Source organism: Vulpes vulpes, chromosome X (genome assembly GCF_048418805.1).
Source record: "Vulpes vulpes isolate BD-2025 chromosome X, VulVul3, whole genome shotgun sequence".
Classification (NCBI taxonomy): Eukaryota; Metazoa; Chordata; class Mammalia; order Carnivora; family Canidae; genus Vulpes; species Vulpes vulpes.
Genome location: NC_132796.1, coordinates 50544888 through 50565611, shown reverse-complemented (window position 1 = coordinate 50565611; position 20724 = coordinate 50544888). Strand labels below are relative to the sequence as shown.

Sequence of the window (20724 nt, the reverse complement as noted above, 5' to 3'; positions counted from 1 at the left end):
GCACACTACCACCTCACCTCACTAGCATGGCAAAGTACTCGAACATTTGGACTCTGGATTCAGGCCTCTTGAGTTCAAATCCTTGCTCTACAACCTCCTAGCCATGTGCTCATGGGCCAGGTACTTTCCCTTTCTGAGTCTCTCTCTCCATATCTGTAGGACAGGGCTAATCATAGTCCTGCCTCACTCTCTGAAGCCTCATTGAGACCTGAGATGTCAATGGAGTAATGTTTGTGAAGTGTTGAGCATAGTGTCTGGCCCATAATAAGTATTCAATAAATGCTATTATTGTAGGGTAATATAATTAGATGCTGACACTCTAGATTGGCTGGACAGTAACATTAACAGGTAGAGGGCCAGAGCCAGGGCCCTGGGATGACTGTCCCAGCCCATCCAAACCCCTTTATCCGACAAACATTTCAAAAATTTATTGATACTGCCTCTGTACTAAATTCTGTTCTGGTCCTCATTCTAGGTGAAATGCAGAGATGAACTAGACAGAGTTTCAGCCCTCCAGAAGCTCACAATCTAGTGGGAGAAACAGACACAGGCCACACAGCATGAGCAGAAGCACTCTAGAGAAGAAAACTCTACCTTTGCCTGGATTTGTGGGTCAGAAGTGTTCATGAAGATCAATAGGAGTTTGCCAGGCCAAGGGCAAGTGGGTGGGCATTTCTGGCTGATGGAAGTGCATCCAGAATGGCTCAGAGGTTCAAGAGTGCCTGTCCTGGTCAGGGACCAGTGAGTAGTTTTGTGTTGTGGGATGTAAAGTGAGTATGGGGTGGAAGGATGACAGGTTAAAAACTTAAAATATGGACAGGGGCCAGATGACCCGGGGCCCTGATAGCTATGCCAAGGAGTTGACGGATTATTGATACATTTGAAACGTAAACAGATATTGACAATATCAGAAGTGAGTTTGGGAAAGATCATTTTGGCTGCCGTTTTGTATAAGAAGGGGACAGGATGGAAGCAGGGAGACCCCTAAGGAAGCTATTGCCATAGTCCCAGCAGGAGATGAAGGCAGCTGGAACCAGAGTGGTGGCATTAGAGGTGGTCAGTAATGGGCAGGGCCAAGAGGTGTTTCAGAGGCAGAACTGGCGGATTAACCCTGAAGTTTCTAGCATAGGCCCATCTGTGGCACCACCAGGTCTGAAGTGGGAGCAGACACCTGTGCTCTGTAAACTGTTCTTTTTCCCCTTTGGTGTTTATTTTTGTTTCCTTGTAAAGTTCATTTCAGAAAATTCTGACCTTGTTTCAGCTGAGCTGAAAAAAAAAGGGAGATTTTTCCAGACCCCAGCTGGGTTCCCAGGTTTTACTGGTGGCAACCCCAGCGGGGCAATTGTACACAAAGCTAGGAAGATCTGGCAAGGCTAGGGCCCAGGAGAAGGTTTGGCATGGCTTGGCAGGCCTGCTGGGGCCGATGAAGGGGGCAGTGAGGGGCTGGAGGGGGGTAGTGAGAACAGTTTGGCCTGGATCAGAGGATGGGAGTGGGTGGGCTATTGTATAAAGCGATAAATGAGCAAATATCGCCTATTAACTGTTTTGATGGAGAGTGGCTCCCTTCCACAGAAAGTGCCCCTAAGTCATAGATACCTCTGGCCATTTCTTCTCTGGATTTGATACTCCCAGGCCCCACGGGGAGGTGCCTCAGTTGAGTGTGCTAGAGGAAGGAATCCCAGAGTCCACAATAAATAAGCCGGGGTGGGGGCAAGGCTATTGGGAGGCTGTGTGCTGGTTTGAAGGGGCAGCAGGCTGCAAGTCAGAAGACCTGGGTAAGGGCCAGCCCTGGTGAACCTTCTGCATGACTGTGGGCAGTTCGTTCCTCCCTGCTCTGGCCTCAGTTTTCTCATCCATCCCACAAGGGATGGACATGAAGGTCTCCAAACGCCCGCCCGTAACAACTTGAAAGATTCCATTCACTTCTCTGATCTGCCCAGGGGGAGGCCTTGGGGACTGGGGCACCAGCAGGGGCTGAGAATTCCATAGCAATTTGCATGTGAAAGCATGTTACTGCCATGGCTATTAGTGTGTGCAGGGGGGCTGAAGCAGTGGTGAGGACAGCTAACTGTCAGGCTGGCTGCCTTGGTGGGGGAGGGAGGTAGGCCGGTCCTGGAGGTGTGCACAGGAGGCTGCACGGCCTCCCTGGTCTTCCAGGGAAGGGCGAACCGTCTGCCCTTTAAGGCCCTGCCCAGCTGAGATGCCCAGTTCTGGGTCTGGCCTCTACAGTTGCCCCCAAACTGTTGTACTGAGTGACTTCAGAGCTGTGTAAAGTGCTCTGGAGAGGGGGGCTCCCCAGGGAGTGGAGCCAACTATCAGGGCCTTTTCTAGGTCTGCTCTGACTGGGCCTCCACCTCCCAGGGCCATAATGTGTCGTTTTGGTAATTGCCTTGTGTAAACTTACAGTTTGTGGATATAAATACTGTGTATGGATAGATTTGTTTCCTTCACTCACAGGCACAAACTTCTGGGGATTCTGAGAGAAAAAGCAACAACATGTAAGAAGAGCACACAACTGTGGCCTAGGAGGCAGAGGAGCTGGTTCCGATGCCTAGCTCTGCCAGTACTCCCTGTGTGCCCCCTTGGGTAAGTCCCTTCTGGTGTCTGGGCCTCAGTTTCCCCCTGAGGGGCTTGGTCTTGCAAAGAAGCTCTCGGGAAGGTCCTAGCTCTACAATTTCCTGGCCTCTGACTTCTCAGATTCTACTGAACAGGCATGAGGGCAGCCAGGAAAATCTGGCTAGTCCCCCTGAAAGCTGCCCAGCAGAATCCAGACAGCGTGAAATCCCTGTGATGCAGGGTGGATTCCAGGATCTCCTTGGCTTCCCCTGCTAATATGGAAGCTAAGGAGCTACCTGGAGTCTCTCCCTAGGGCCCTGGCCAGAGAAAAGGGGGAAGCTCCTCTCTCAGAAGCCAGTTCCTCTGAGCCTCTATGGAGGCTGGGAGAGGTGAGCCCACAGAGCCACAGCAGTAGGCAAGAGCTAAGAGCACACATCTCTTCTATTTTGGCTTTGGAAGTGTTTATCATGGGTATATTTTGCCCAGCCCCCAGCCCAGGAACTCAGGACAGGGGAGAGGGGAGGCAGCCTGGAGACTGGAGCCTCAGGATAACTTCTGACGAGGATGTTCAGGAACTTTGCAGAAGGCCAGCTTTGGTCAGTGATGATGGGAACAGCCGGAGCTTGGGGTCCCCAGGAAGCCCAGCTGAACTGCCCATTCCCTGCCTCATGATAAAAGCAACAGGTTCCATTTATTGGTGCTTACTACGTGCCAGACATTCAACACTTTATGGGGGGGGAAATGGATGAATGAATGCATGAGGGCTAACTTTAGAACCCAACTTTCGGTTTCTATTCTGCCTTTCCCATTCCCACTACCCATCATCACGCAAACAGCTAAGAGCTAACCAGGCACTTAAAGGCCTTTCTAAAATGTGAGGTCCCTGGTAGCAGGGACCTTGTCTGTTCTGTTCATCACCATACCCTAGTGCCCAGACCAGCAGCTGGCATATAGTAGGTGCTCAATAAATATTTTCTGACTGCATGAAGAAATCTTATTCCACTCCTCATTACCCAGACAGGGAAACTGTGGCCCAAATAAGCAGGGACTTGCCTGCCTCTGGTCAAACACAGTCATGTCGGAGCTGAGACAGGTCCTCAGTCTCGAGCCTTTCGGGCCAGGGCCCTTTCCCCTTGTATCAAGGGGCCCTGCAGCAAACTCCTCCCACCCTCCCATATCCCTTCACATATTCCTTATTCCCCCCAACCCCCTTGCTTTTCCTCTTTTCTTTCTCTTTGCCAGCTGGGTGACTAACCATTGGAAACAGAACCTATAATTACTATCTCCCCCATGCCCTTAAAGTTGCTTTCAGTTTGGGATCCATGACCCCTGTCCTAGGTGAAGGTTGATCTCCCCCTCAGCAGCCTCTCAAAGAGAAGCCAACCTAATAAGCACCAGCTGGGGCCCCGGCCCCCCAGATCTCACAGCCAGCTGTATAGGAGACCAACAGCAGATGGGCAAAGAGGGTCTCCAGGCCAGCTGGGGCTGACTCAGCTGGGGTGTCAGTGGGACTGTGACATGCCTGGGCAGGATGGGAGGCTAGGCAGGAAGGCTGGATTTCTGAGAGTGACTGATGCCAGGTGGCCAAAGGGCTGCTTGCTCAGCAGGGGCAAACCTAGGATGGTCCCAGATGGGCCTGGGTTCTTTGGCCCACCCTCAGATCCCTGCCTAGAGTGTGCCAGGCCAGCCGCATCCTCAGGGAGGTCTCCTGCAAGCATAAAATGGAACAGTGCAATAAATCACAAGGGCTCTGGTTTTCCAGCTCCACAAGGCTTGTCTCTTCAGGGAAACTGAGGCCTGGTTAGCACCTGCCCAGCTTGCCACATTGGTAATCTGGGTTCAGCCTGCTGAGGAAGCCAGGCAGCCCCACCCTCACCTGGAAAGCATCCCTATTCTATCCCTGACTCACCAGGAGTTTGGGCCCAGCTGGGACAGGAAGGAGAGCTGAGGGTGGGGCCCGTCTGGGGCCCTACCATAGGAGGCTCACACCTCCTGCCTCCACCTAGCTAAGTTTGGTCTCTCTCTGACACACACAAACTGAAGGGAAGGTGGGGGAGGGCTCCTGTTCTCTGAGGTCCCTAAAGCACGCTTGCTTGCTCGCTCGGTCTCACCTGACACTGGGCAAGGGGCGAGGGGTGGAGAGAAGGCCAATCACCTTCAAGGAACTTCTATTTGCTCCAATCTTAGCACTCTGGGGATCACTTGATGTGCATTCCTGGGCAAGCCACTGCCCCCAATAGGGTCTCTGTTTCCTCATCTCAAATATGAGGCTAATGATTCCCCACTGTCCACCCTCACAGGAAAGTTTATGAGACTCAGTGTAAGTAAGGTAAGTGTTTGAAACACATGGCAGGCACTGTCCAGGTGAAGGACACTCTGCCACAAGGAGCTACTGGGCACCACTCTGTGGCCAGCACAGCTTGGGCACTGAGCTCAAACCAGTGCCAGCCATAGCACCCAGGCCAGGGCAAGTGGGAAGAGCCAATCACAAATCTGGGCTGTCAGAGAGACTGTCAGAGACTCTGCTTTCTCCTACAGATTTTACTTCACACCCCCACAGCTATTCCCAAGGGGCCCCAGGAACTCCACCCCCTCCCTCTGCCACCATGGGTAGAGTGAGGGCAACTAATATCATGGGCTGGGTGGGGGGACCACCCAAGGACACTCAGTTGCAGGAGTGCATGAAAGGATCACCCAACCCGGGTCAGGCTCCACCTCAGTGACATCAACCTGGCCTGAAACAGCCCGGGTTAAAGACCCCCGACCCAGGCTGTGGGCCCCACTCTGGGCAGCCAGTCAAGTAGCAGAGGCCCCATCTGATCCAGGCACTTCCTTTGGTTAATGAGAAACCAAATAAACAGCCTCTGCCCCAGCTGGCTCTGGGAGCACCCCAGCCAGGCCCAGCCCAGCCTTCCCTTCCCTTCGCCCTACAGCCCTACAGGTCCCGTGGCTCTCCTCCCCCTTCCTTCTCCAAGGGCTTCCCACTTTCCTCATAGCCCTGCCTGCTCCTTGGCTGGTTCTCTGAAGCTTCCTCCCCTGGATCATTAACTAAGCTTCCCCTTCCTTCCTCTTTCTTCTTTCCTCTAGCCTTCTTACCCATTTCTAGCTACTGGGATCTCACTTGTCTCCTCTCCTGACATCTGCCTTAGTCATCTCTACTGGGAGCACCCCCCACCCTACCAGACTGGAGCAGGAAGGCCCCAGGCCCTGTCAGCCTGCATTTCTGTGTCTGAGGCCAGATCCTCTTTACCTTCCCCCCACCCAGCCCCGCCACGTTCCTGGACCATCAGCCTGGGGAAGGGAGACCAGGGGCTCATGGCTGCTCATGGCTGCCCAGTTCTAGGGCTTCATCTGCTAGCCAGAAGCCCCTAAGTATGCCACTGTGAGGATTCTGGTGTGGCCCACCTCTGGAGAAGACAGGAGAGGAAGATTCTTCCGGCTAAGAAGGGAACTGGACAGCCTAAAGCAACCCCAGTACTTAGTGGGCCACATCTGAGGCCCAGCTCTTGGAAAGTTATTTCTATCCACTTTTAGGTGTCTTGAAGCAGAGCAGGGCTGGGCCTGCCAGCAGGTTCCAGACGTACTTCCAGCCAGGTGGTGGCAGTACCGGCAGACACACCCAGGTCCCCATGGGAACTCCCCTCCCCCCATCAACTCTCTCTAGCTGGGTCTAATGCAGACTGGGCAGATGCTCATGGCATCTATGGCCTATGCTACAGAGGTCACAGGGTGGACAGGGAAGGGGAAATGGTCACTGGCTCCAGCCAAACAAGAGGATAGGGGGAGAACAGGAAAGGCATAGGACACTTGAAACATCTTGTTCCACTAGGAAAACCATCCTCTTCCCATACCTGTCCAGATCTTCAGTGGTTTGAGTACAGGAAATCTCTCTCTCTCTCTCCCTCCTTCCCTCCCTCCCTCCCTCTCTCTCTCTCTCTCTCTCTCTCATACACACACACACACACACACACACACACTCACACACACCTCATTCCCCAACATCATGACACCATTTTACACCCATTTCTCCATGTGGTTAATTTTTTTTTTTAGTTCTCATTTTTTCTAAGAAAAAAGCAACAGGAAAATAATTCAGAGTTTATACAAAACATCTTTACATTATTTTTTTCCAAAAAGACTAGTATTTACACAAATGGCAACAGAAACAAAAACAAAAAAACCCTCCCAACTGCCACCTGGAAGGGGCTGGCTGTTTTTCTCCCTCTCCCACCTGGCACTGGGGTGGGCAGCTGGCCAGGAGGCAGCGTGGAGGTGGATGGTGTAAGGCCCAGCTCCTTCCTTGGCCACTCTGGGAGTGCCTGCAAAGCTCACTCAAGTGGCAGTCTGTTAGCAGCCGTGCTGGCAAGGAGCCAGGGTCAAAGTGCACGGCGTGCTGGCCCAGCCCTGGGCAGCCTCTTCCTCTTTCCAAGTCCCAGCCTAAGATTGGAGGGGCCAGCAGAAGCTGGGTTGAGGGGGCACCCACCCGTGCTAGAGCCCAGAAAAGGAGCAGGCCACCTGGCCTTATACCCGCTTAGGTCTCTGCCCTGGGCCTCTGTTTCCCCACCAGGCCAAGAGATGCCAAAGGTGAGGAGAGAATAGGGTGGGGAGGGGGAGGGGGAACTCCCAGCTCTGCAGGGCAAATAGCCACCTGGGCACCTCACCTCCCTCCACCCCCATGAGGTCATCTGCCTGCAGCAGCTCTCCTGTTCCCCAGGCAACAGCCAATTAAGACGTTAATTACCGTGAGAGTGAGGGAGGCAGGAGATGCCCAAGAATCCCACAAGGAAGAGATTTTTTTTTTTTTTGGTGGAAGGGTGGCAGCCCGTACCCCATTGCCAAGATCAGCTTTGTAGAAGGAGGGTCAGGAGGGTAGGGTGAGACGCTTAGCCCAGTGGTACTCTCGTCTTCCCTCATGGGCAAGAACAGCTCTGGCCTGCCACCCCTCTCCTAAATACCAAGGAGTTTATAAAAGAAATGCCATCCTATACTTCCTGGCTGGCCATGTCCCACCCCCGTTCCCTTAAACTGGGCTGGGCCAGGCTCAGAAAGCCTAAGGAGGGGCTGCCTTTTACATTTTTCTTTAAAAAAACAGATGAAAATGAGTTGACAGCTACAAAATGAAGACAAAAACATTAAAAACAGTGATGATAGTGGACAAACAGTCCTGGGAAGTGGGGAGAGGGAATGGTGGGGGGCAGGGCCAGAGGGGCATTTTCCTACCCGCTGTCCATCAGCATCCAACCCTGCCCTCCAAGGGGCGCCCCTGCAGAGCCCAGAGGCCTGGCTGGAGGGGGAAGGCACGAGAGCATGGGGGCCGGGGGCACAGGCGCCCCCCTCCGAAGCCCAGGGGGGCAGGGTGAAAGGGGGGATTATAAAAGCCAAGAAACTACAAAACTAAATACAAAGGTGGGCACAGCTGGTCAGGGAAGGGAGTGTCGGGGAGAAAGAAGAGGTGCAGTCCTGGCTGACTGTCCCTTGGGGGCCCGAGGCCACCCTGGGCTCTCAGACCTTGTAGTAGATGTTCGCTGGGCTCTGCGGTGGCATCTCTTGGACGATGTAGACGGGGTGCCCGTAGTCCCCACTCACCTTCTCGTAGTGGGGGCAGTAGTTGTTCTCTGTAGTCCGTAAGGGGATGATGATGTCGCTGGGCTCTGTGCCTGCTGTGCCACTGCCCCCCTTGGGACTGGCCAGGGTACTGAGTGAGAGGGCAGGCGCCCGCTGCTGGGTGTGCTTCCGATGCCGCTTGCGCAGCTTTAGTAGCAGAACCGTCAGGAAGATGATGATGAGCAGGAAGATGACACAGCCAGCACCGACGGCAGCGAACAAAGCTACCTTGGAGTTGAAGAAGCTGTCAGGGTCCCCACTGCCACCTCCGCTCGCACCTGGGCTGCTTTTCTCTTCCTGGTTCACAGTCTCTGAGGAAGGAGACAGGAGGAGAGAAATGATCAGCCAGGGGTCCCTGGGGCACAAGGCCCATTTCAGCCTGCGTCCTCTTCCACCTTTCTTTAGAGACAGGGCCTGAAAAGGCAGCTAAGCAATGGCTTCTGCCCTCTGGCAGACACCTATACACTCACCGTGCTTGCCGTCAGAGTCACCCAGGGAGCCCCGGCCGCTGGGAGCCTGTGTGGCCATCTTGATAGTGTTGTCCGCCTCCTTGCTGGGCCGGCTGGTGGTCAGCTGCTCAGGTGTCACAGCATTGGGGTCTGGGGGGTGGGGAGAGGTAAGGTGAGGGGAAGACCCCACTAGCATAGGTGCCTCAGTCATCTAGCACAAGCCAACAGTGACCTGTATTATCAGACCTCAGACACTCTGACCCTATTGTCCCTCCCCTACTCCCAAACACACCCATACCCGGCCAGGGATATCTGGTGCCAAGGCTTAATGGGAGCCCTCACACTGGTCACTCACCTTGCCCCACCTTCATGACAATCTTCATGGTGCGTGTACGGCACACACCTCCCTCCCGGTTTTCCAGTCCTTCCAGGCTCCCATTAGATGTAGCTGTAGCAAGAGGCCAGAGAAGTCAGGGGGAGAGAAAAGTCTGTCCACACTACCTAGAAATCCGAGTGCTGTCTCAGCCCGGAAGAACAGAACCTGGAGTGGGGGGGAGTGATGAGGAGCCCCCACCCACCTGTGAACTTCTGCTTATCTTCCTCGCGCTGGGAAAAGAGTAGCTAGCCAGGCCCAGCTCGCGTCAGAAACCAGCGCTTCGCCCAAGGGTGCTGCTCCTTTATGGTGACCAGGCCTTTACCCTTCTTTCTCAGTGGACACTAAGGTATCTTCTCATTGGGCGATGTTGCTTAGAGGCAAAACCATTAGAACTGGAATCATGGGGGAGGCTTCTATACAGACTGGAAGGAATCCAGTCAGGTGAACTGAGCTGGAGTTCCAATGGCTGGAGTTCCTAACTCCCTGAGTGACACAGGGCAAGAGGCTCCTTTGCCTCTTGGGGTCAGTCTCCCAGGAAGAGAAAGGCTGAATAGCCAGCCAATCCCAAGGGGTTCTCTGCCAACTCTGCCATTCTCAAGATTAGACCTTAAGTAAGCCAAGAAAATGAGAAAGGGCACCGGGAATTGGAGTCTTTTCCCACCCACTTCCTAGAGCCAAGGTGAGCTGACAGCCATCCCCTGGTGAATGTTAGGGCCAGAATTCTAAAGCCAGGCTGGAAGGAGAGCACGCCAGGTTTGAGAGCAGACCAGACCAGGATAGGCCGTGTGCTGACTCACTGCACTACCTAGAAGCTCCTACTGCTACAGGGTAAGAAAGAACCATATGATGGGAAGGGACTCACAGGTAATGTAGTAATCATGGTGCTTCTTAAACTCCAGGCCCATGTAGTTGGGGCTGAACTCTTGGAACTTAATGGTGAAGCGGATTTCCTGCTCTGGCCTATTGCAGGTGACTAGCACGTTGGGGTCAAGCACAGTGCTGCAAGCAGCTGCCTGCTCAGGCCGCACCAGGTACAGCTTGTAGTACTCGTAGGGCCGCCCTGCTTCTGCTCGGGGGCAGATGATGTCCAGCTTGTCTCCAATCTTTGGGTAGATCACCAGGCCCTTCCCACTCAGGAACCTGCCCAGAAGGGAAGACATGGTCAGCCTCAGGGTCAGGGGTCCTGAGCCATCCCCCGAATCAGGGGCACAAGCGATGAGGGCCAGGCTGAGCCTACTGGATGGAGATGGTAAAAATAGGCATTCTGTCCTTCCGTCATCCTCAGGCTGGGGGTGATGAGAGAGAATCACACTGCCAGGAAGGTGTGGAAGGGGTGGCCCATGGGCAAGGCTGCCAGGCTTTGACTGCTTGGCAGGGTGGGGCAATGCCTAGCTGGGGGAGCCCTTTGTCTTAATGTGGCATTTCCACAGGGGGGTGATGTGGCCCCCTGCCTGGAGGTGGCAGCCCTGTCCTCTTCCCGCCCCCATCACACTCCCATTCCTTCAGAGCCACTGCTACCATCTCCCCAGCACATATATGTGTGTGTGCACACATGTGCATGCACACATGCACACACACACACACCCATATGCACACAAGCCCACACATGCCTTAGCCACCACCCTGTGTCTCCCAGACAACAACTGGGGGAGCTCAACCTGTCTAGGACCCATGCTTTCTCTCCCATCCTTGCTAATCTTGGGCATGATGGAAAGATAGGAATAGGCATCACCTGGAACCAAGGGGTAATGGGTACAGTCTCTGGCCAGGTATGACTCCTCCACACAGCTCTCCCCTCCACTCCCCACACCCACAGCCCAACATCTTATAGGGGGACCCACCTAACCCCCAGAATGCAAGAACCTGAGTCCTCAGACTTGACCAGTCTCAGTTCTAAAAAGAACAGAGGGAGGGGAGACGGGACTCAAGCACGGACAATAGATCACGTAAGATAGGGCCCGAGGAACCTCACACATCTGTGTTCCAATCCCCGCACCTCCACACTGCCTCTGTTCCAGATCCTGAGAGAGATGGACAAATGCCTCCTAATCCAGGTTCATCTTCCAATCTTGAAGGCCAGGCATAGGGAATAGCAGGGGGAGGGCAGCCACTGAAGCCCACCTAGCCATATCACTCCATCCTTGCCTAAGCACACAGTAAAACAGTGGTGCTATCTTGGCCATTTCTGAGCCTGGGCAGGTTGAAGCTTGGAGCAAGGCAATAACATACAGGAAGAAGAAAGCAGACAGACTTTGGAATCAGACAGATCCAGCCCTTCCTAGCTCCTAGCTCCGCAACACTGGATGAGCTACCCAATCTCCCTGAGTTTCAGCTTCCTCACTTATACACTGGCAGTGGTAAGAGCCCCATGCCCCTAGGACTCTGGAGGGGGAACAATGGTGCATGCAGAGTGCCTAGCACAGAGTAGGTACTCAACGTGTTTGACTCCTGCTTAGAAACAGCCTGGTCTACCAAGAGGCAAGAGGCCAGATACTAACAGCAAGTACCTAATGAGTCCAGTCTTGGGGTTTTCTGGTGGGGTGGGGGAGGCAGGGGGAAGAGGAAGAGAAGTTATGGCCCCATCCTCAAGGATTTTACTGTCTGCTGTGGTGTCAGAAAAGTAAAAATGGCGCACGCTTTAGCAATAGAAAGTACCAGGCTAGGCCATCTGCAGGTTATGCGGGAGGATAGTGGTTCAAACTACAAGGGCTGGAGGCAGTGAGAGGAATGGTCAGAGATGGTTCCTCAGAAGGAATGGAATAAAGTGGGTCCTGGGTGAGGAATAAGATGTTAACACAGAAAGAGTGGACAAGAGTGGCTGGAACACTACCCCCAAGCCAGTGACTGACCCCACTGTTGGTAGAGAGAAGCAGACAAAGAGGTGGAAAAGCTCAGCTAGGGCCAGACTGGAAGGCCTTGAGAGTCACAACAAGCAGTATGGGTTTCATCCTGCTGGAGACAGATCCAAAGACAATGATGGGTTGAAAGAGCAGGGCTTCAAGAGAACAAAGTTGACAGGAGAAGAGCATGGCTCTACTTCCTGGGGGCCCACTGGCACAGGAGGGACTACAAGGCACATGTACCTACTGGGAGCTCAGTGCCCTCACTCATGGGAGGCAAATGATACACCAGGAGGTGAGTCTAGACCAAGCCAATGAAGAAAGGCAGCCCTCCCTCTATGTTTAATGAGGCTTCAACAAGCTGGGGCCTGCCACCTTGCTATACAGAAGGATAAAAACCACAAGAAGGTCTTTCCCTCAGTACCTAGCTTTAGTGCGCTCCAGAAGTCCAGAAAGGAGGCAGGCATGGGATGAAGGCCCTTACAAACATTTGAGAGGGAACACGAAAAACTGAGAAGTTTCATCAAATAGTTCCCGAGGCATTTGTTTTTTTCATTTTCCAATCCTCACACTGGTTCCACCCAGACACCAGGATCAGATAACTTCTGACTTCTTGAGAGCCAGAGGAGCATTTCAGATCCACTCAGTCCAGGCTCCTCATGTGAGGCGGTGAGTGATCAGACGAATGCTCCTATTGAAGAGAGGTGCTCAAAGCCAACCAGAGGAGGCTATCCTCATCCAGGATGTTAATCCCTAGGGGTCTAAGAAGACCTAAGGCATTGGCTGAATCCTTGTATAGCTGTCAACAAGACCCTACATGGAAGTGACAGCAGATACACAGAGGGCTTGCAAAGGGGTACAGGCCAGCTCACTTTTCTCAACACTTGGCCCTGGCTTTCTCACCAGGGAGTGTTAGCTGTTCTGAGCACATCTATGGCCACTCTGGCCCTGGAGCTCTGCAACTGAAACACAGGGCTTTCAGCTACTTGGGGTTCTACCTTGAATCCAGAGACGTTGAGGAAACAGATGTTTATATAGTGTATGGAGGAGGAGGAAGAAAGAGAACTATTGCTCCTAACACCCCTCAGACTCTCTTCAACCTCAGCGATGGCTTCATAAATATTCATAAGGTCATTTGCATAGCAGCTGGCAGAGGGGAAACTCACCTTCCCCTAAAGTGCAGAAGGGAGAGGAGCCTGATGAGACCTGCCTTCCCTGACCCTGATCCCCCATAATGGTGCCTTCTCAGCATTCTCTCCAACACCAGGAAAACTGCTTCTTGGCCTGTGAGAAGCCCAGGAAAGGGGCAAGGGGACCTAATGGGTGGGTATATAGCCAGTGAGAGCACAGCCTGAAACCAGGTACAACACCAGTCATACCTTACAGAAGGGTGGGGGACCCTGCAGGTTTCCCTTAATACATATCAGGTTAGGAGTAGGGACAACTGAGGAGAAGGGAGAGATTGTCCCCAAGTTAAAACTCTTGGGGAAAACTACTACTCAAAACTACTTGAGAGCCAAAAACTACTACTCAAAAACTACTACTCCCCCCATTATCTAGCCAAGCTTTCTTGCCTGGGGCCACCCCCAGACAAAGCCCTTTTCTGGAAAATAAGGGGATTGACAAGGCCCAGCAGGAAGCCTGAAGCAGGTCGCCATGGTAACCCCTGAGGCCTTCCCTCCTTAGCTTCTGATAGCCCCGGGACCCCAGGGAGCCACCCCAGGGAGTAAAGAGACTTGGGGGAGGCAGCCCAAGCATTCCACCTCCTGTCTTATGGCCTACCTCTTCCCTTCCACCCTAGCCCAAGTCTCTCTCTCAGCCTTTCTACTGAGCCAAGAAATGCGGCCATGACTGCTAATAAAAATCTCTGTATGTGAGGAGCCTGAAGGGGTCTGGGGCAGTAGCCTGGTCAGAGGCTTACCGCCCTCCTGCTTCTTTTGTCCAGCTGAGCCCCTCTCTACCCAAACACATACAGTCTGCAATGGGCCCAGCCTGCAGCTGTGGGGGTCACCTCCAGAAAGGTGCCCATGTTCTACGAGGCCCACACTCCCTTCCCTTTCACCCTTCCCACAGGCTCTAGGAACCTGTGGTCAGAGGGTGGCTGAAGGGAGAGCCTGGTCCCAGGTCACGCCAGTCCAAGTTTGGTAGAAGACTCTAGCCGAGCCATGGCCTTGATTCAGTGACCCCAGCAGCACTGCGCCTGCACCTTCAGAGTGGCAGGACAAGTAAAAGACGGACCCCCAAGCCAGAGCTCAAGTCTGCTCTCATCCCAGCAAGGGTGGGGAGCCCCCAAATTAAAGGCTCCTCTTTCATTCCCCCAGCTCCACCCAGGCCCCCGAGGCGGCAGGAGCAGGCCTGGCATGTCCCAGCAGTGCCCGCCCAGGCGTGGGTGGGCAGGAACAGTGGCTGGGTCCTGGCACACACAGCACTGTCAGAGGCAGGGAAGCCAGAAGAGTCCCAGAGGAAGTCACCCTCCCCACCTACACTGCACTATGTCCTCCCCTCTGCCCCATCAGGCTAATACTTGGGTCCATTGGGGGGTGGGGACTTAACATCCCTTTCCTTGTTTGCTTTCTGTGGGATCCCTGAGAGGGAGTGAGATTCTTGGCCCAGAGAGGAACCAAAGGTGCTGTTCAGAGCCCAGGAGAGAGAGTGCCAGGCAGTGAGCTGACTGTCTCTAGTTCAGATCATCCAAGCAGGCTGCCTGCCCTCAGAGGCAGACCTAGCAAAATCAAATGAGGAAGCCAGAGTACCACTCATCCCACGCAGGTAGGGCCTGAGTCACAAGGACAGATGCACACACACCTGTGAGGTAAGAGGGAAACCCAGGGGCAGGGAGCTGGCACCTCTTTTCCAAACCCCACCTTGAATTCCTATCTCTCTTAGATTCCAAGGTAGCAGGATGTCATGGAAAGAATGGTACATGGCAAGCTCTACCCCCTATGTGCTGAGTTTAGACAAGTTGCTTTCGTCTTCTACACCCGGGCCTTCTAATCTGGAAATGGGGGCAATTTGCACTCCTGAGGGCTGTTGGGAACAGCCAATGAACTTACACAGGAGGATGCTTTGGAAGTAGCAAGGTGCCACCTGACTGTTGTTGGTTAGCCTACCAAACAGTACCATTTAGAAGTAAGAAGCTACAGGAGCTTCTGATCCTGGCTGCTAGCACCCCCACCCAAATGACCACCATGAAAACACACACAGGAGAGGCTTCTAACGGTTCCCAGGGCCAGGAGTCCAGAATGTGGCTGGTGAGCATCCCCCCACCTCAGCTCCCCTAATGATCACAGAGTGGACCCTCCCACAAACCTGGTGTTCTCATGGCAACCAGCAGCTCCTGGCTGGCCTACCCCTTCCAAGGTCCCAATCCCAGAAAATGGTGGTATCCAGGGCCTTACCCATCCCCATCCACCTGAGCTGATGAGGCGGTGGAGAGCCTGAAGAGACACAGGGAGTCCTTGAGTTAGCCCCCACCCCAGCCTCACAGGCCCTTCTTGCCCTGGCCTGGCTGCCTGGGGTGGGGGTGGAGAGGGAGGGGAACAGGAAACTTTAGGAGCTGCTGGGTTCCTATCACTCTCAAGCCCCCACCTGTGGCCAATCAGCCACAGAGTAGAAGAGGTCAGGTCCCTAGCTGCCCCAGAAAAGGGCCCCCAGAGCTGGCCTCCCCAGGACTGTGAGTTGGAACAGCTGTGAGGGGGCTGGGGCCAACATTTTGGCTTGTAGCAGGCAAGCCTCGGTTGGGGTCTGCAGCTGCCCCCACCCATGCTGGATGGAGTCAAGGGTCTGGACACCAAGCTGAACCCCCCACCCCCACCCCCTTATAGGGAAGGTGTAATGTGATCTCCGGCACATTCCCACTCCCTGGAGGTGGGGGAACCTGAGTGGGGGGCAGGAAGGGGTCAGAATGGGACTGAGAGACTGAACTGCAGCAGCTGGACTTGGCTGAGGACTCAAGTGTGAGGCCTGCCGGCTGCCCCAAGCTCTCAGGGGAAGAGGCTGGGGGAGGGGGCTGCTCCGGGACCTTCCATCACAGTCCCCAACCCACCCAAGCATGTGCATACACTCCAGTTTTTCCCAGCCTGTAGTGGGACTCAACCTGCTTCCCCACCCAGTACTCATCAGGCAAATCTGACAAGAGGGGCCAAGGAGGCAGAAGCTTTTGCCACACAGGGACCTCCATGCTGAAAGACCCCAGCACCAATTTGGGGAAAGAGCCTGGAAGTCTTAAGCTAGCCCTTCCGGATCCCCTCTCCCCATCAGGGCTAGGGCTGCAAGCACCCTAGAACCTGGAAACATACCCCCAGCCCCACCACTTCTTTATTTTGATTTTTTCCCCAAGAAGGAAGCAATTAAGCAAGGTTTACAGGCACTGGGAGATTCGGGAGGGGGGGGGGGTGTAGTGCCAGCTTCTGACAAGGCTGAGGAAAGAGACCAAAAAGCAGAGAGGAAGAGGGGAGGGACGAGAAAAATAAGCCTGTGAGGGAGAGCATGGGCATGTGCGAGAAACAAAAGGACTTGAGCAAAAGAGGCAGAGAGTGACTAAGTGAGAGGGAGTATGAAAAAGAGGGAGAGCAGATGAACCTAGCTGGAGAGGGAAGGTGAGCACAGCTAGAAGAGGGTGTGAGAGGGCGAGCAGACACCACAGACTGGACTGGAGAGGAAGAACTCTGCCAGGAGGCAAAGAGGAGACAGACAGGGAGAGACTGTTTATTTGAAAGGCTGTGGCAGCCTGAGGGTTGGGTGCTGTGGTAAAGGCAGCCCCCAGAGCTCCAGTGGAGCTGAGGACAGTGCCTCGCTCCTGGCCTCCTTGCCCACCCCCCCCCCCCATGCGCCAACACACACAGACCCTGGGGCATGGATGGAACTGGGGAGGTTGTATGCTGGGACACTAGGATCAGTCCTCCACTATTCTCAGGATCTGCTCAATTACAGGATGGAATTTGTGCAGGTCGTACTGAGTCCTCAGCCACCAGCACCCCTGTGCCCCCAGATGCCTGCCCTCAGCCTGAAGTGGACGGTGAGGTGGGTAGAACCCAAAAACCTATAAACTGGTCCAGAGCACTTAAGGCTCAAGACACAAAATGGGAGAAGCTCAGAGAGATGTTATTTCTCCCAGCACCTCCCCCCAACTCTGCAGGAGGGCTCCTTTCCAGCTGCGGAGCTGCCTGCTATCTCTGGTTAGAGACCCGAGAGAGCAATTAGGTCACTCCCATGAGCCCCTATAATGGGCTACCCCAGGCGAATTTCAGCTATCCTGGCTCAAGAGAGAGCATTTCCAGCCTCTACATCCCCTGTAAGCAGGGGAGGAACAACCTTTCCCCTTGGGTTAAGCAGCTCAGGGCCCCCAGACTATCTCAACTCCCTGCTGTTAGAAGAGAGCTGTGATCCGTTTGGCTTCTGGGTGGGGGAGAAATTCTTGTCAATCCCTTTCCTTGTACCTTGTTCCCTTTCTGGAACCCTCAACACTGACTTTGTTTTAGCCATCCCACAAACCCATAAATAGGACCCTATCTTAACCCAAGGAGAATAGAACTAGAGACGCTACCATCTCCCACTCCAAGGCTCAGAGGAGCACTGTCCCTGGAACCTAAGAGGCCAAGGCAGGCAGGAGCCCAGGAAGTTAGCCCAGGAGCCTAGGAGACTGAACAGAAAGAGATCCCAGATACAAAAATCAGAGCACAGAGGGCAGGCCAAAGCCCCCCAGTTTTCCACTAAGTAGGGTATTTACACATTGCCAGGATATCCACAAAACAGGAAGAGCAATCTTGACCCTGGATTCCAACCCCAGTGCAGAATGCCAAAAGAGTAAAAGGTCCATGGGTCACTTCACAGCCCCAACGACTCTTCACCTTTTCACGAACAGCCCAGAAACCACTGAGCCACCGCCCTAAAAGGTGTGTCTGTTGTTTGGGGGTAGGGGGGAATTGTGAAGGCGAAGGAGGAGGAAGAAAAGAAAGGATCTCCTTTACATAGCTACATCCCCAGCCCCTTGGGAAAAGCTATGCATAGCTCCCAAATCTGAGGGACACAGGGTGGGGGGCCACCAGACCCGCCTGGGCAGGAACCCTTGGACCCCCACCCACCTCCGTCACTAGCTCGCCAGCTCGGACGCCACTCTCTGCCTGGGCTGGCCCTCGAAGCTCTGCCGCTGCTCCACTGGACCCCCGACAGGCGCTGGATCGAACCCCCTCTCAAACAAATCCCCCTCCCACTCCGCCCCTCTCCACCCGCCGCCTTTGTGAGCCTGGGAGCGACGCCCGCCTTTCCATGGCCCCGGCGGGGAGAAAAGAGCGGCTAGAAGAGACGGCAAAGCCAAAAGCTAGGGAGGCAAAGAGGGAAGAAAGAGAAATGAAAATGGGAGAAGCCCGAATGGGGATACAGGCGCTGCCACCCTCCCCAAGCGCAGAGTCTCGCGCCGCGGTCCCTTCACAGCTAAACAAACAAGAAACCTGCGTTCCGGTCTCGTACCCCACCCATATCAAGCTCGCCCCTCGAGCGGCTCTCAGAGAAAACCGCCACGTTCCCAGGGGCCCCATAGGGGAATGCGTTCTCTCTCCCACCCAGCTCTCGGGTGCGCCCTCGAGCGCCTGGACTCCCAGCTCCGCCCGGCGCGACCGTCCCGACTTGATCCGGGACATGCGGAGGAGAGGGTGGGGGAGCCAAGGGGTCGCAACCCAGCCGAATGCCCCCACCCCACCCTGCCGCACCCTGCCCCGCCCGCCCGCAGGAAAACACACTCGAAAACGCCAGAGACAAAATGGGGCGCAGCTCCTCTTTGGAACACCTCCCCACACGCACTCAGGGGCGCGTGGCCTTACCCAGCAGGACTGCCTCCCACCCCCAGGGACTAGAGCCAATAAGTTACTCACTTGGGGTTGAGGGAGCTCCAGGACACGGGTTCCAGGTTCTTGGCCAGCGGCGTGGCGAGCCGGCACAGTGCCAACACGACCATCGCCACAAGCCACTTGCTGAGCCAACGCTGCCCAGGCCGGGCCATCTTCCCGGGAGCAGGCTGCACTTAGAATCTCCTGGCGCCTCCTCAGCAAAGTGGCCTCGCCTTCCTGTGCTGCGCTGCGCTCTGAACCGCTCAGGCGCCCATCCTCCGCTGTCGCCGGCCTTGAAGTGCTCCCCTCCCGCCGGCTCCGATGTCGCTCTTCTCGGCCCGGCGGGCCAAGAGGACTCACTGGGCAGCCGTCCCCAACCCGGGCATGGGCCGTGGTCTCTGAGGGTTCGCTCCCCTGGTCTCTCCGCCGCACGAGGCGCGACGGGGGCTCTGCGCCCCCGGGTGATCCGGCCCAATTCCGCTTGGCTCCCCGAGACTGTTCCGGACTGCGTGCCCCCTCCTTGACTGGGTCTCCCCACCGAGGACTCGGTGGCCGCCCCGACGCCTCGACCGTCCCAGGATCGATGCCCCTCGGAAGAAGTGGCAGTCTCCCCACAACGCAAGCTCAGTCCGGCGGTCCCCGGCTGGGTCGCCCTGTCACGGTCTCCGTTCCTCCAGGCCACACTGGGACTCTGGGCTGCGAACCCCCGACAGCTTCTACCTCAGCGGGGGCCCCGTTTACCGTACTTAGAAGAGCGAGAAGACGCAACCAAGAGAGCTAGTCCCATCAGTTTATGCTTCTGAAGCCTCGGCCGGGTAGCCCCGCAGCCCCGTCGCCGAGTCCCAGCTCCCCAGCGATTGCGCCCGAAGGTCCAGTGCGAGCCAGTGCGAGCCTCACACACCTCCCACTGCTGTCCAGCGCGCATAGACTCGGTCGGCTGCCGCTGAGCTGTCTACTCCCCTGCTCAGGCGAACGCTAGGCCAACCCTACTCCTCTTAGCCAATAGTAAGCTCCGTCTCGGGGTCCTTGTCCCATGCCACGCCCCCGAACAGGAAGGGGGCGGGGGCTTCTGGGAGCTCTTAAGGACGCCGTGCTCTAGATGGCACCAATCTGAGAGTGCGGCTCCTGCGGTTTGGGGTGGGTCCGGTTTAGTCCTGTTCCCAGAGCGCTCAGCCCGTGGGAAGTTGGTGTTCTTCTAGGGCTGTCGGCCTGCTCTCCTGCTCTCCTGCTCTCCTCCCGCGCGCCTAGTCAACACTCTGGCCCACTGACCTGGGACAGACAGGCTTTGTCACAAGTATCCCAGGAAACTACTCCCATTCTCTTTACACAGGAGCCCTGAAGTCCTCCTCTATGCCCACCTCTGTGGCAAAAGTAGCCTGTTTGCTCCCCGTCCCATCCCACAGAGGATCCTCCTTCTTGTCTCGCCATGCAGTGTCTGCTTGCACTTGGACCTGGAGTCCTACTAAACATACGGATAGCGGTAGGTGCTGGAGACTCAGAGAGGTCAAGTACGGGATGGAGGTGGGTGGGAGGTGAGTTATTCGCTTCTGAGGACCAGGCCATCGGAATCTCAGCTTTGGGGGAGTGCCTTGTGAGGCCCGGGAGCGCAAATTTAGAGTCTTGTCCTGTCTAAAGGATCAGGCAAGGCCCCAGAATAGGCCAGAGGGGATGAGAGGACACCTCAATAACGAAAGACATCTCGAGGGCAAAGAGGAAAAGGCACAGGCAGACGCCTTTTGAAAAAGCAGAAGCGGGCATCCTGGCCCCAGGACGCCAGATTCCAGCCCCTCCCGGCCTTGCCATCTGAGTCTTTGTCTCCCAGCCCGGGCCCATTCTCCCCGCCCCTCCTTGCTTCCTTGCTTACAACTTTGGCTCCATCCCATAGCTCAGACCCTCCCGGCCCGGCCCGCTCCCGTGGTCCGACCCCAACAGGCATACACCCACGTGCTAATGTCTCCCCCTACTGATCTTCCATAGCACTGCGGGAGCCCTGGAGAAATTGGAAGCTCTCACCCAGGAGCCTGGCACACATAAACCCAGCGCTTGACTTGAACACAAGACTTGGGACAGACGTG

General features: G+C 55.2%; 1 protein-coding gene across 1 annotated transcript; it reads right to left on the bottom strand.

The window, feature by feature from the left end:
- Positions 1-6579: 6579 nt before the first annotated feature.
- Positions 6580-19868, bottom strand: EFNB1 (ephrin B1). Its single transcript, XM_025982859.2, has 5 exons — positions 18695-19868; positions 9848-10125; positions 8965-9057; positions 8631-8759; positions 6580-8471 (listed from the first exon to the last, which is right to left on the bottom strand). The coding sequence occupies exons 1-5, from the start codon at positions 18820-18822 to the stop codon at positions 8059-8061; spliced, it is 1041 nt and encodes a 346-aa protein (XP_025838644.1). The 5' UTR covers positions 18823-19868; the 3' UTR covers positions 6580-8058.
- Positions 19869-20724: the final 856 nt, after the last annotated feature.